At 45.8% G+C, this 12895-nt stretch overlaps 1 protein-coding gene across 1 annotated transcript in view; it reads left to right on the top strand.

Annotated features, from left to right (window-relative positions):
- The window catches only part of TP73 (tumor protein p73), a 230692-nt gene that overhangs the window by 76748 nt on the left and 141049 nt on the right, over nucleotides 1-12895 (top strand). Inside the window, exons 2-3 of the mRNA XM_056795960.1 lie at nucleotides 1955-2050; nucleotides 3314-3437. Of these exons, the coding sequence (XP_056651938.1) occupies nucleotides 1955-2050; nucleotides 3314-3437 (220 nt within the window). The remainder of the gene's footprint in view (nucleotides 1-1954; nucleotides 2051-3313; nucleotides 3438-12895) is intronic.

The raw sequence follows: 12895 nt of genomic DNA, 5'->3' as shown, positions 1-12895 counted from the left end.
TGCCAGGCCCCTTCATGCCAGTCTTGGAGGCGATGAACAGCCCTACATGTAGAAAGTCAAAAAGTGGCAGATTGTACGTTCTTGCTGTGACCCACACTGGGCAGGTTTGGACTTGCCCGGCTTAGCTTGGCCATGTGGCACAGTAGGTGGGGCAAGACAGGCTCTGCTCATTCTGACTGTCATACGCTGAGGACCTCTAGAGGTCCAGGGGGCCAGATCAGTTTGTGATTTGATTTCAGTCTTGGGGAGCTTGGGAAGTAGCTGCATTTCCTCCTAATGAGTGTGTCAGTTTCTGGGACCATGTGTCCCAGGAAGGAGGTGGACAGTCTACGATGTGACCTCCATGCTTACTACCCTGTAGAGCACTTTACTTCCTTTGGCCTCAATTTTCTCATCTGTGAAATGACAAAGCTGAATTGGATGGTCTCTGGGAAACCTTCAAGTCCAAATACTAGACCTATGATCTTATTCTAGGTATTGACTGGCAAAGATCAAATTTTTTAAAATGCAAAAATAAAACAAAAATACATTTTTAATTTTTAATATTTTTCTAAATTTATATGATTCCTTTTCTTTCCCTCCCCTCTTTCCTCCTCCCTTCCAGAGCTGACAAGCAATTCCACTAGGTTGTATAAGTGTTATCATTTGATAACTATTTCTACATTACTCATTTTTGCTATAGAGAGATCTTTTAAAGCCTACACCCCAAATCGCATGGCCATATATACATACAATAACTGATGTCATTTGTTTTTCTTCTGCATTTCTGCTCCCACAGTTCTTTCTTTCAATGTGGATAGCATTCTTTCCCATAAGTCCTTCAGGAGTGTCCTGGGTTGTTGCATTGCTACTTGTAGCAAAATCCATTATATTGGATAGTTACACAATGTTTCACTTTCTGTGTACAATGTCCTCCTGGTTCTGCTTACTTCACTCTGCATCAGTTCATATAGGTCTTTCCACAGTATTGATTCTAAGATGGAAGGGAAAGGCTTCAAAAAGAAAAGAATGAATGAGAAATATACTTTAACTTGGGGAGAAAAAAGAGGAAGGATGAATGCCAAGGTGGAAGGTTTCTTGCCCTTCTCTGTGCCTCTTTCCTCCCCTCCACATGCATTACATTCTAGTCAAACGAGCTTATTTGTTATTTCCAGGACATGACATTTCCTGCCTTTGGGCAGGCAATCCCCCATACTTGGAATGCTCTCCCTCCTCACCTCTGCCTCTTGGAACACCTAACTTATTTCAAGTCTCAGTTCAAGCATCACCTCCTTCATGTGATCCTTCTTGATGTCCCCAATAGTTACTTTTCTTTGGGGTCCCCCATGACTTTGCATATGTTATTTGTTTATTTCTGCCTTATCTCCCTCTGGAACAACTTCCTTAATTCATACTTGAATTGACTTTCAGGGTCCTAAGAAGGACCCTGAAGGGGCTGGGTTTCTGGTACTCTCATTCACAGGTTCCCACTGGTGAGCTTCTCATTAATATCAATCAGTTAGACTTTAGGTAACTTTTAGGGGGAAACGTATTTACTATAAAAGCATAGTGGGAATAACTGGTATCAAATATCACCTACCCTAGAAAACTAGGGGAACATGCTGTCCTTTTACACAACAGGGTCCCTGACAAAGGGGTCTGGAGTCAGAATAGCACAATGGAGAGAAAGCTAAACTTAGTATTAAGGAGATCTGGGTTCAAATTCCACATGGCACTTACTAGCTATGTAATCCCCCTTCTCAGTCTCTTCATCTATAAACCAGGAGTTTGGACTCCATGGCCCCCTAAACTCCCTTCCAGCTCTAAATCTGTGATCTTCTGAAAAGTCCTGTCAACCTTGTGGGGGATCCCGGGTGGGATCTAGAATCAGATGGGAAAGAAGGAAGCTATGAAAAAAGGCTGGAGAAGTTGGAAAGGGGCTTCTTGTTCACAAGGGCATGTTCTCTCCTTCCAGAGTATTTTACCCTTGGCTGGATTCTCCTTCAATGAAGATGTCCCATTCTTCCTCAGCAGATGAAGGAACCACGTTTGAACACCTCTGGAGTACTCTGTGAGTTTCTTTCAGTCTTATGTCCTTGGGAGGTGAAGTAGAAGGGTAGGAAGCTGGTTCCTCAACCCAGACTAGACTTAGCCATCTCATCAGGCCTGATGTAGTCAGTGGCTGCCATTTTGGCTCCAGTTATAGGTAGTTAGGCACAGGTGGGCAGGAGCTGCAACTAAATGGGTCACCAGTGCCAGTGCCTTTCCTTAGGATGCAGCATAGAAATTTAAGTGCTTCTTAGTCTGCAGAGCAGACTAATTGGTCTCCTGAGAGTCCTTGGTGTTCTACTAAAGAACCTGATAACTAGGGAACAGGGCTGGGTGGAAGGGGGGGGGGGGCACCAAGAAGGGACCTGGGCTGGATGGCATAGTCTCCGTCTTCAAGCCTTTAAAGAGCTGTTTTGTGGAAGAAGGATTAGCCTGGTTCTGCTTGGCTTTAGAGGGCAGGACTAGGAATGATGGATGGAAATTACAGAGAAGCCAAATTTGGCTTCAGAGAAGGAGAATGCCTTGCGAGGTAGTGGATTCCCCATATTTGGAGGGCTTTGAGTGAAAGAGGGAAGTGATTGCGAACCTTTTAGAGACCAAGTACCCAAAGTACAACCCTCATGCTGAATGTGAGCAACCCACCTTACCCCAGACAGGAGAGGGAGGAAGCGCTCCCATCGGGTTGCTAAGGGTTGGGTCATGTGAGAAATGTCCTCAGGCATGCATGGAGAGGGGGAGGGGAGTAGTCCTACCCCCCCCACCCCCTCCCCGCACTCTCTGGCATACATGTCATAGGTTTGCTAACACAGGTCTAGAGTATTGTTGCAAGGATTCCTATTTAGATATAGGTTGGACCAGATGACCATTGTGGTCCTTTACAAACTTGGATTCTTCAGCTTGATGAAAGTAGAGGATCAAGAAGTGAGGAGAGAGCAGTAAGGTGAGGAGAGAATAAGAGAAGAAAGGAGAGAGAAGAAAAGAGATGAGAAGAAAGAAAAGAAAGAAGAGAAAAGGGCTGAGAATAGGATCAGAAGGAGAAAAGAAAGGGGGGAGGAAAGAAGAGGAGAGGAGGGCTGGGGATGGGAGGTCTGCAAGTATATAGGAAGAAAAGGAAATGGTTAAACATACCCAGGAGGCTCTTGAGTCCTTCCAGTGACAAGATCAATCTCTTCCCAAAACACCCGACTCCTTTACCCTCTCACTTAGCTCTTCTCTTGGGCTAGTAGGTCAGAGTTTTAGGGCAGTGGCTCAAGTAGGGCTAATGGCTTTGTCCATCTCTTCTCAGGGAGCCAGACAGCACGTATTTTGATCTCCCCCAGTCCAGCCAAGGGGGCAGTGAGGTGGTGGCTGGTGGGACTGTGGTCAGCATGGATGACTTCCATATTCAGAGCATGAATGAGTCTGTCATGGTAAGTGAGGTCTCGACTCCTGTGGGGGAGACAAAGCACTGGCAGGAGGTTGGATTGTTCCTTGGAGGGGTGGCACAGCTGAGCTAACAGAATGGGAGTTCTCAGGGAGGATCCCCCTTTCCATTGCTCCTACTACCCTTTGCTCTTCAGAGGGGTGGGATCATAAAAGGAGCCAGCCAGCTCCAGCTCCCCTAAATGGCCTCTGGATGACTAGGGTGTTCTCTTCCAGGCAGGAATGTCAGGGTTGTGGGTTGTCTGGGTTGGGAATCAGCTCTAAGTCTAATTATCCCCATTCTTTGTGACCATTCTGTGGCTAGGCCAGAGAGTAAATGGGTGTCTAGTCTGTTGGCAAAGAAGCATGATTCCTGATTGTGGGCTTGTAGGACAAATTGTAGGACCACTGGGGGACTGGGTTGAGGGGATATCTAGCCATTGCAATAAAGTCAAGAAAAACTAGGATCTTCCTTCCTTCTCTATTAGCCACCCTTCTGATAGCTTGGCCCATTGCTCCTCCCACCCAAAACACTCACTTCATTCTGTGCCCCTCAATAGTGTTAAATTATGGGGGCAGCTGGGTAGCTCAGTAGATTGAGAGCCAGGCCTAGAGACCCCTAGGTCCTAGGTTGTGTGACCCTGGACAAGTCACTTGACCCCCATTCCCTAGAGCCCTTAATACTCTTCTGCCTTGGAGTCAATACACAGTGTTGATTCTAAGACAGAAGGTAAGAGTTTAAAAAGAATAGTGCTAAATTAGGATACTATTTAAGGATAATAAGGATAATATTCCCTCCCATGGGGTATTTACATTTCAAGAGAGAGCCTTGGAAAAGTTTTCCAAATGGAAAAAGCTTTTTAATGGTGGACTCTCAGCCACCATCTAAGCCAATCCAATAAACACTTATTAAGTTATTATGATTTAAAACACAAGGCCCTAGGGCTGCAAAAACAAAACCAAATCAGCGACTCTTGCCCTAGAAGGATCTTACTCTACTGATTAGGGGGTTGAGGATTATTTACTATATGTATAGAGTTAAGGAAATTGAGGTAATTGGGGGAGAGCAAGCACTGATGTCTAGAGGGAATCAGGCAAGTCTTCCTGTAGGAGGCCGTACCTGAGCTAAGCCTCTGAAGAGGCTAGAAGCAAGGTGTGGTGGTTAATAATGACTTCCTGTAATTCCTGCTTCCAGGAAGGCTGAGGCTGATGGATCTCCTGAGTTTAGGAGCTTTGAGCTTTAATGGGCTAAGCTGATAAAGTGTACACGCTAAGTCCAGAATCAAAATGGCGATGGATGGAGGAGTGAACAGGATGCCTGAGGAGGGGGGGAACTGTCCCAGATTGGAAAGGGAGGAGGTCAATGTTCCCATACTGATTTTAGTAGTGAGATCCAGATTATGAGCGACTCCGGTAATTTCAGCCTTGGGTAAGATAGTATGACTCAGCCTTTATTTATTTATTTTATAGACAATCCTTATCTTCTGTCTTAGAATCAATGCTCAGTATCAGTTCTAAGGCAGAAGAGCAGTAAGGACTGGGCAGTTGGGGCTAAGTGACTTGCCCAGGGTCACACAGCTGGGAAGTGTCTGAGGCCATATTTGACTCTCTCTACTTTTAAGGTCATTTTTCATGGAGTGCTGTTGTCACCTCACAGAATCTTGGGGTTGGAAGGGACCCTAGAGTTTATTCAATACATCCTCCCACTCCAGATAATACAACACAATGAGATATTTATTATGAACCACCCAATATAGGAATCTCTTCTGTAGATCCCTGGACAGATGGTCAAATGCTTCTTCTGGGTTCTGGTGGGGAGCTCATTATCGGACATGGAAACCATGGCCATTGTTGGGTAGCTCAGATGGTTAGCTTTGAGTATCAATCTGCCTTTTCCTAACTCAGTAGGCATCGTAGAGAGCAGGATAAAGTAGGATGGGCACGGAACCATGGAACCCTGTCTCTGGGACGGGCATGGAGTACTGGTCCCTGCTTGGCTCCCCTAGGAAAGACGAAGAGCTTGTTGGATGCCAAGAGAATCCAAACCAGCCCGGAAGGGGCCTTGCCTTGTGGATGAGGGGAGGGGGGCACCTTTATTTCCACACGGGGTGGCGTGTTTGCTGGCTCCCTCCTTTCTCCCCCCAGCTGGAGTGGAAGGAATCTGGAAGCCACATCTCTGTTCTAAGCCCGGTGAGTCAGGTTCAGGCCAGGATACGAGGTGCGCTCTCCTGCCTGCTGGGGCATGTAGCCGGCTGGGCCCCACGCTGTAATGAAGGTGGAGCCCTACACCTTTCCAAACAAAAATAGAGTATAATTTGTTCAGGTATAAACATGCCTCATAGTAAAAAGCCATTTATGAGATATTTACATGCATAGCACTCTTAATGGCAGTGGGAATTCCCGGCATAAATTGTTGGCTCCTGGTCGGGGCTTTAGGAGGGAGAGGGGCGAAGAACAATGAGCCAAGCTGGGTCCGGGGGGGCATGCTGGTGCCAGGGTTTGGGGGGAAAGAGAGCCAAAGGGGTTAGCGGGTGATAACGGACCAGAGCAAAGAGAGAGATGAAGGAGAAAGCAGCCATGAGAGCCCATGAGGAAGCAGGAAGGAACAGTAGTTTGGGATGGAGACCTGGAGGAAGGAGATGGAGTGGCTGAGTGATGAGCGGAGGGGCTGTGGAAAGTATGGTTAGTATATACAATCACTGCATAGAATAGTATACACACTCGGGCTCCCAGGGTGGTAGAATAGGCAGAAAATATGGCGATTCGGGTCCTAATGCCACCTTTGCCCTCCCCACGACTCCGGACAATCATGCTGCCTCTCAGGAGCTCAGTTTCCTTCTCTGTACAGGGAGGGATTTGTTGATAGGTGCTGGTAAGTTGCAGTGAATTTGGAGTCCAAAGATGTGGATTCCAATCTTGACTCTGTTACCAATGACCTCCTCTGTAAAATGAGGAGATTGCATGAGTGATCTCCGAGATCCCTTTTAGCTCTAGAACCTGTAGTTCTAAGTCACTCAACCACCACTCAGTTTCCTTATCTGGGAAATGAGAGGGTTGGTCTAGGTAGCCTCTCAGGTCTGGACCAGCTCTGGATCTAAGCTCCTGTGACAACCAAGTGACCTTTAAGACCCCTTGTACTTCTTCCATACTTCCATACTTCCATACTTCTTCCATTATTTTCATATCCAAGGAACCAACCTAGGAATTCAACTGTGCTCTATGAACAAAGGAGGAGCTCAAAAGAAAAGTGAAACACACAAATTTAGAGACATCCCCATCCCAACCAACCACCTAGAACTCTTGAGATCTCTCTTAAGAACTCTGATATTAGCTTATGACAGGGAACACTATCCACCTGCAGAGGAAGAGCTATTGAAGATCGATGGATGCAGATCAAGCATGCTATCTTTCACATCAGCATATTTGGGGGTTATTTGGGGGTTTGCATTAATTATAGTTGTGTTCTTACAACAATGGCCAGTATGGAAATGGGTTTTGCATAGTAATAAAAATAAAAAGCAAACAGAAAAGAACTTTGGTGTTGGGGACAGCTAGGAAGCTCAGTGGATAGCCTGGAGATGGGAGGTCCTGAGTTCAAGTTTGTCCTCACACATTTTTCTAGCTGTATGACCCTGGGTAAGTCACTCAACCCCCATTGCCTAGCCATTGCCACCTTCTGTCTTGGAACCAAAGGTTTTTTAGAAAAAAAGAAAAAAACTTTGCTATCAATTGTGAGACATGGCAGACGTTGGCATAGGACTGTCCATCATGGTGAGCCCCCATCAGAGAAGGCACTGTGTTCTATGAACAAAGGAGGAGCTCAAAAGAAATGTGAAATGCACAAATTTAGAGACATCTCCATTCCAAATGTTCACACGGGCTATTTGTGCCAGACCTCACGTAGAGCCTTCCAAGCTCCCACTGGTCTGATCAGCCACAGTAGGACACAGCATACATTGACCCCAACCGTATGCTACCATTTTGAAGAACTAGAAGGATCTTCCTGATTTACAGAGATGCTCAGTGATTTGCCCAAGGTCACCCAGATATTAACTGGAAAAGTGAGGATTTGAACACAAGTCCTCTTCCCAGGACACCACAGTACAGTGATGGTGGCCCATTAAAGTCTGAACTTGACGTGGCATAGAGGTGACCCAAGGTTCTCAAAAGCTAGGCCAGAGGAGAGTTCAGATTTTGGCTGGTCCTCTTCATTTGGAAAGGATTTGAGTTGAGGTGCATCAGTACACTGTGTCTCTAGCAAGGGTTTCCAGGACACCACTCAGACCAGAGCAGGTTGTTAAATTTTCAACATGAACAATTACAGCTCAGAAAAATGAGCAACACTAGAAAGCAGAGCCTGATTTATTGTTTTGTGATTGTCTAGATTTAAGAATGTGGTGGAGGAAAATATTAATAATGCAGGTTAAACTTAGAAGTGTGGCCTGCGTTTTCAGAGGCCAGGTTGTTAGGCACATTCTGGCTTTGACTAAATGGAAAAAATCACTACCAGAGTTAAGTCTGTAGAGGTCTGAAGCCCACATGCTTTGAGGATTCAACAAAGGAACTGGGGCTATTTAGCACAAGAAGAGAAGGCTCCACACAGTGGGTAGAAAGCAAACCTTGAAATGAAGGCAAGAGTTCAAGGCCCACCTCTGTCCCACCCTGCCTGTGTGACCCTGAGCTGGTCACTTAAGCTTCTCAATGTTCAGGGCAGCTCTGAAAGACTCAGAGCTTTTTTTTTATTTTTTAATAATTTTACTTAAAAAATTCTAAACCTAACACCCAATAAAATGAACATTTCCATGTATATAATAAAAAAGAAAGAGAAGATTGTACAGAAACTGTAGATCTCTGTTGGCTGACTTTTCTTTTAAAAAATGTAACATTTTGCATGAAAATTTCAAAGTCCTACTTGCCTACTTTCTGACTTTCCTTCTGTTTTATTTGGTCCTTCCTTCCATCCTTTCTCCTGTCCTACCTTCCTTCCCTCTCTCTCTCTCTCTTTCCTTCCTTCCTTCCTTCCTTCCTTCCTTCCTTCCTTCCTTCCTTCCTTCCTTCCTTCCTTCCTTCCTTCCTTCCTTCCTTCCTTCTTTCTTTCTTTCTTTCTTTCTTTCTTTCTTTCTTTCTTTCTTTCTTTCTTTCTTTCTTTCTTTCTTTCTTTCTTTCTTTCTTTCTTTCTTTCTTTCTTTCTTTCTTTCTTTCTTTCTTTCTTTCTTTCTTTCTTTCTTTCTTTCTTTCTTTCTTTCTTTCTTTCTTTCTTTCTTTCTTTCTTTCTTTCTCTCTATCCCTCACTGTCTCACTCTCACTTTATCCATAGTATCCCTCTGTCTTCCATCCCGCCTACCTTAGTAGAAAAAAAGGAAAGTAAAAGAACAAATGTACACAGTCAGTAAAAAATAAATTTTCACATTGGATGTGCCTGAGAGTGTTTGTAGAAAATTTTGTAGAAAACATACAAGATGCAGACTTTCACTTGTGGAGAGAGTTTCGTTTCTTGGGAGTTCCCCATACCAATGAATCCCAGGTCCACCCCCTAGCACCATTCCTGTACAAGAGAGAATAATCTTGGTTTCCCGAACTCCAGTTTCTTCCTATTCAGCTATCAGATTGTTTTGCCTAAAGTGCCACTGACCATGACACACTCTACTAGTCAATCAATTCCAGTGGCTCCCTATTACCCCAGAAAATAAAACATCTTCTGTTTTGGCTTTCACTCTATAGCCTGGTTCTTTCCTATCTTTGTAGTCTTCTGACACCTTGCTCCCTTCCATATACTCTCTGTTCCAGTGATGTCTCCTCCTGGCTATTCCTGCCCCACTCTTCCCTATGTATGAGACACTCTCTCTCCTTATCTCCACCTCCTGACCTCCCAAGCTTCCTTCACATCCCAGTTAAAATATCATCTTCTACAGAAAACCCTTCTCAACCCCCTTTAAAGCTAACACCTTCCTTTTGATAATTATCTCCAAAATTTAACATATATAAATACATCTATTATAAATAGATGATATGCCAGAAGGCATCCAGCTCAGAGGCCACAAGCCCAGGCTGTCCCTTCTGGAGCTTGACTGTTGACTTCAGCTCTGGTCCTTATGGTCTGCCAACATGGTAACCCACAACCTGTAACCAAATGGGGCACACTTTGGAATAGCCGCTCCCCCATCCCCATCCAAGAGAGAAAACTTGTGCAGGGTTCATCTATTTTATTATGAGTGGCTCTCCGTGTGGGGGATGATAATGTCAATTATTGATGACATTTAGATGGCATTTTAGAGTTTGCAAAGTTCTTTTTACATATTGTCTCCTTTGATTGTAAGTTCATTAGATTGTTCAATAAATTGTAAGCTTCTTGAGGGCAGAGATTGTCTTTTGTCTTCTTTTTTGTCCCCAGTGCTTGGCACATGTTCTTGTTGTTCAGTTATTTTTCAGTCACATCCAAATCTATAAGCCTGTTCTGGTTTTCTTGGTAGAGATACTGGAGTGGTTTACCATTTCTTCCTTCAGCTCATTTGACAGATGAAGAAACTGAGGCCATCAGCACAAAGTAAGTGCTTAATGAATGTAGGTTGACTTATAAGAAACTCAGGAGGCCTGGTCAGATTTTAGAAATATTATTATCTCCATTTGCAGGTGAGGTTGGGGGAATTATTTAGGGTCACACAACTAGTTTGGGTCTGGAGCAGAATCTGAACTAAGACCTTTTCTTCCTTATTGCCACCTCCTGGTTTCCCTGGCTTCCTTCAAATCTTCACTCAAGTCTTTTCTGCCACACACATTTCCCAGTGCCTTCCCTCTGGTGATTATCTCTAATTTATCCTGTTTCTATTTTATTTTGTACATAGTTATTTCATATTCTCTCTTCCATTTGACTGGAAGCTCCCTCAGGGCAGGCACTGTATTTTTTTTTTCTTTTGGTCTTCCTTTGTATCTTCAGTACTTAGCATAGTGCCTGACACTTAGCTGTTTTTATAGTCCATCCTTCCATTTAGAAATTGCCTGATGGCATCACAAGGGCTCATGTCTTGACTTGCTTGAGAATTGGATTTAAACAAGGCAGAGTCACACAAAGTCGTCAGCAACTTCCAGAGTCATCCAAGTCCAGTGGCAAAACAAAAGTCGAATAACAGATGCTTAATTAATGTTTGTTGACTGACTGCTCTCAAGGAGCGCCCAATCTACTGGGGAGGGAGTGGATACAATATTGGTCAATAAAAACATATTATTAAATACTTATACCATCCTTATTTCTCATATAGAAGTCAAAGAAACATTGGAATAAGGGGTGGCGGAGAGAATCCTGATTTGGAATCTGAAGGCTCCACCACTCATTTTCCATGGGCCTTGGAGAAAATCCCTTCCTCCTCCAGGCCTTGGGTATCTCCTGAGAGCCTTGGATCAGACAGACCATTTCCAGCTCTAAAATTCTAGGAGAAGAAAGGGAAGGATGACAAGAATTAGGAGGCCGACAAAAGATGAGTTGAGCCACTTGGAAAGAGGATGTGAGACTTGGCTTTTTGGGCATACCCAGATAGCCTTCTCTGCTTGTGAGACATTTCAAAAATCCAGTGTGAGTCAGATCTGATCTGACTTTGAAACTTTCTGCCTTCCTTTGATGGGCTGCTCACATCCTCTGATTCTCCTTTGTCTTCCGCCTGGCCTCCTTTCCTCTGGGGTATCCTGGCCAGCCCTTGTGGTTTTTTCATTTTTGTATTTAGCCTGGTGGAGATTCCCCCTTCTACGCTACAAACAGCTGGAAACCCAGCAAGTGCTCAAGTCATTTGCCCACAGGGATTCCCTTCCCTTCCTTTCCTTCTCCCGTTCTCTTCCCTTGCCTTGCCTTCCTTTTCTTTCCTTCCCTCCGTAATTCCCGGGCCTGGCCCTTCCTTCCCTCCTCTCCGGCACCCTTTTCCCGCCTCTCCCGGTGCTTTGTTCAACACAGCTGTGACTGGAGACGACCAGAAGGTCCAGAGTCAGGACCCCCCACCCCACCCCGGCTAAGCCAGCTCCCCACCGCAGTTGCTGCTCCCGGGCTCGTTGTCTCACTGAGACAGAAGTTGCTACCAGCTGGAGATCCTGGAGCCGGAAAGTCATTCTTGCCAGCCACCGAGGGCTGGTGAGACCTGCCGCCCTCCTGCCTCTCTGGCAGAAATGGTTGGGGGCCAGGAGCAGAGGCGGAGCTCTGAGCACACCTGGCAGGCCCTCTGGCCAGGGGTCACCCCTGCCTCTTGTCACTGGGCTGGGCTATCATGCTAGTAGAGGAAGGACTGCTTAATTCCAGGGCACGAGATTCCAATCATAATGTTGTTTAATGCACACACACAAACACACACACGATCTCACTTTCTCTCTCTTTTCTCTCTCCCTCCCTCCCTCCTCCCTCCTCTCCTTCCCACCTCCTCTCCCTCCCTTTCTCTCTCCTCTTCCTTTCTCTCTCCCTCTCTCTGTCTTCCTCTCCTCTCTCTCTCTTCCTTTCTCTGCTCCTCTTCCCCTTCCTCTCTTTCCTTTCTTCCTTTCTCTCTCCTTTTTCTGTCTCTCTTTCTTTCTCTCTCCCTCCTTTCTCTGTCTCTCTTCCTCTCCCTCCCTCCCTCTCTTCCTCTCTCTCCCTCTCTGTCTCTCTCTCTCTCCTTCCTCTCTGTCTCTCCTTTCTCTCTCTCTGTCTCTCTCCCTCTCTGTCTCTCTGTCTCTCCTTCCTCACTCTGTCTCTGTCTCTCCCTCCCTCCTCCCTCTCTCTCTCCCTCCCTCCCTCCCTCTCTCTCTCTCCCTCCCTCTCTCTCTCTCTCTCTCTCTCTCTCTCTCTCTCTCTCTCTCTCTCTCTCTCCACTCTTCCCTGTATCTCTCTACTTCTTCCATCTCTCCCCCTTCCTCTCCCTCTGCTCTCTCTCCCACTCCCTCCATCCCATCTCTTCTCCCTGTTTCTCTCTCCCTCTCCCCTCTCTCTCTTTCTCCCTCTCTCTCTTCCTCTCTCCCTTACCTTTCCCTGTCTCTCTCCTTCCACTTCCCTCTCTGCCCTGCTCTCTCTCCCCTTCCCTCCATCAGTCCCTCCCTATCTCTCCCCCTCCCTCCCTCTCCCCCTGCTCTTTCTCCCACTCCCTCCATCAGTCCCTCCCTGTCTCTCCTCTTTCTCTTTCTCTCTCTCCCTCTCCCTCACCCTCTCTCCCTTCCCTGTTTCTCTCTCCTTCCCCAGTCTCTCCCCCTCCCTCTTCCCCTGTACCACTCTTTCTCCCACTCCCACCACCCCTCCCTCCCTGTCTCTCTCTCTCTCCCTCCCCACCCCCTCAACTCTGTCAGCATCAAACTAAAGCAATATATAGACTTGCCTTATAAAGAAACAGATTCATTCCCAACAACGGAATGGAGTTATTCAATCCAGAATAGAGGTTAATTAGCATATACAGTTGGGTCATAGGAATGTAGATCTGGGTCTGGAAGGGATCTCAGAGGCCATCTAGGACAGACTTCTCATTTC

The sequence above is a fragment of the Monodelphis domestica genome, chromosome 4, assembly GCF_027887165.1.
Source record: "Monodelphis domestica isolate mMonDom1 chromosome 4, mMonDom1.pri, whole genome shotgun sequence".
Taxonomy (NCBI): domain Eukaryota; kingdom Metazoa; phylum Chordata; class Mammalia; order Didelphimorphia; family Didelphidae; genus Monodelphis; species Monodelphis domestica.
This window is presented reverse-complemented; position numbering and strand designations above follow the sequence as displayed.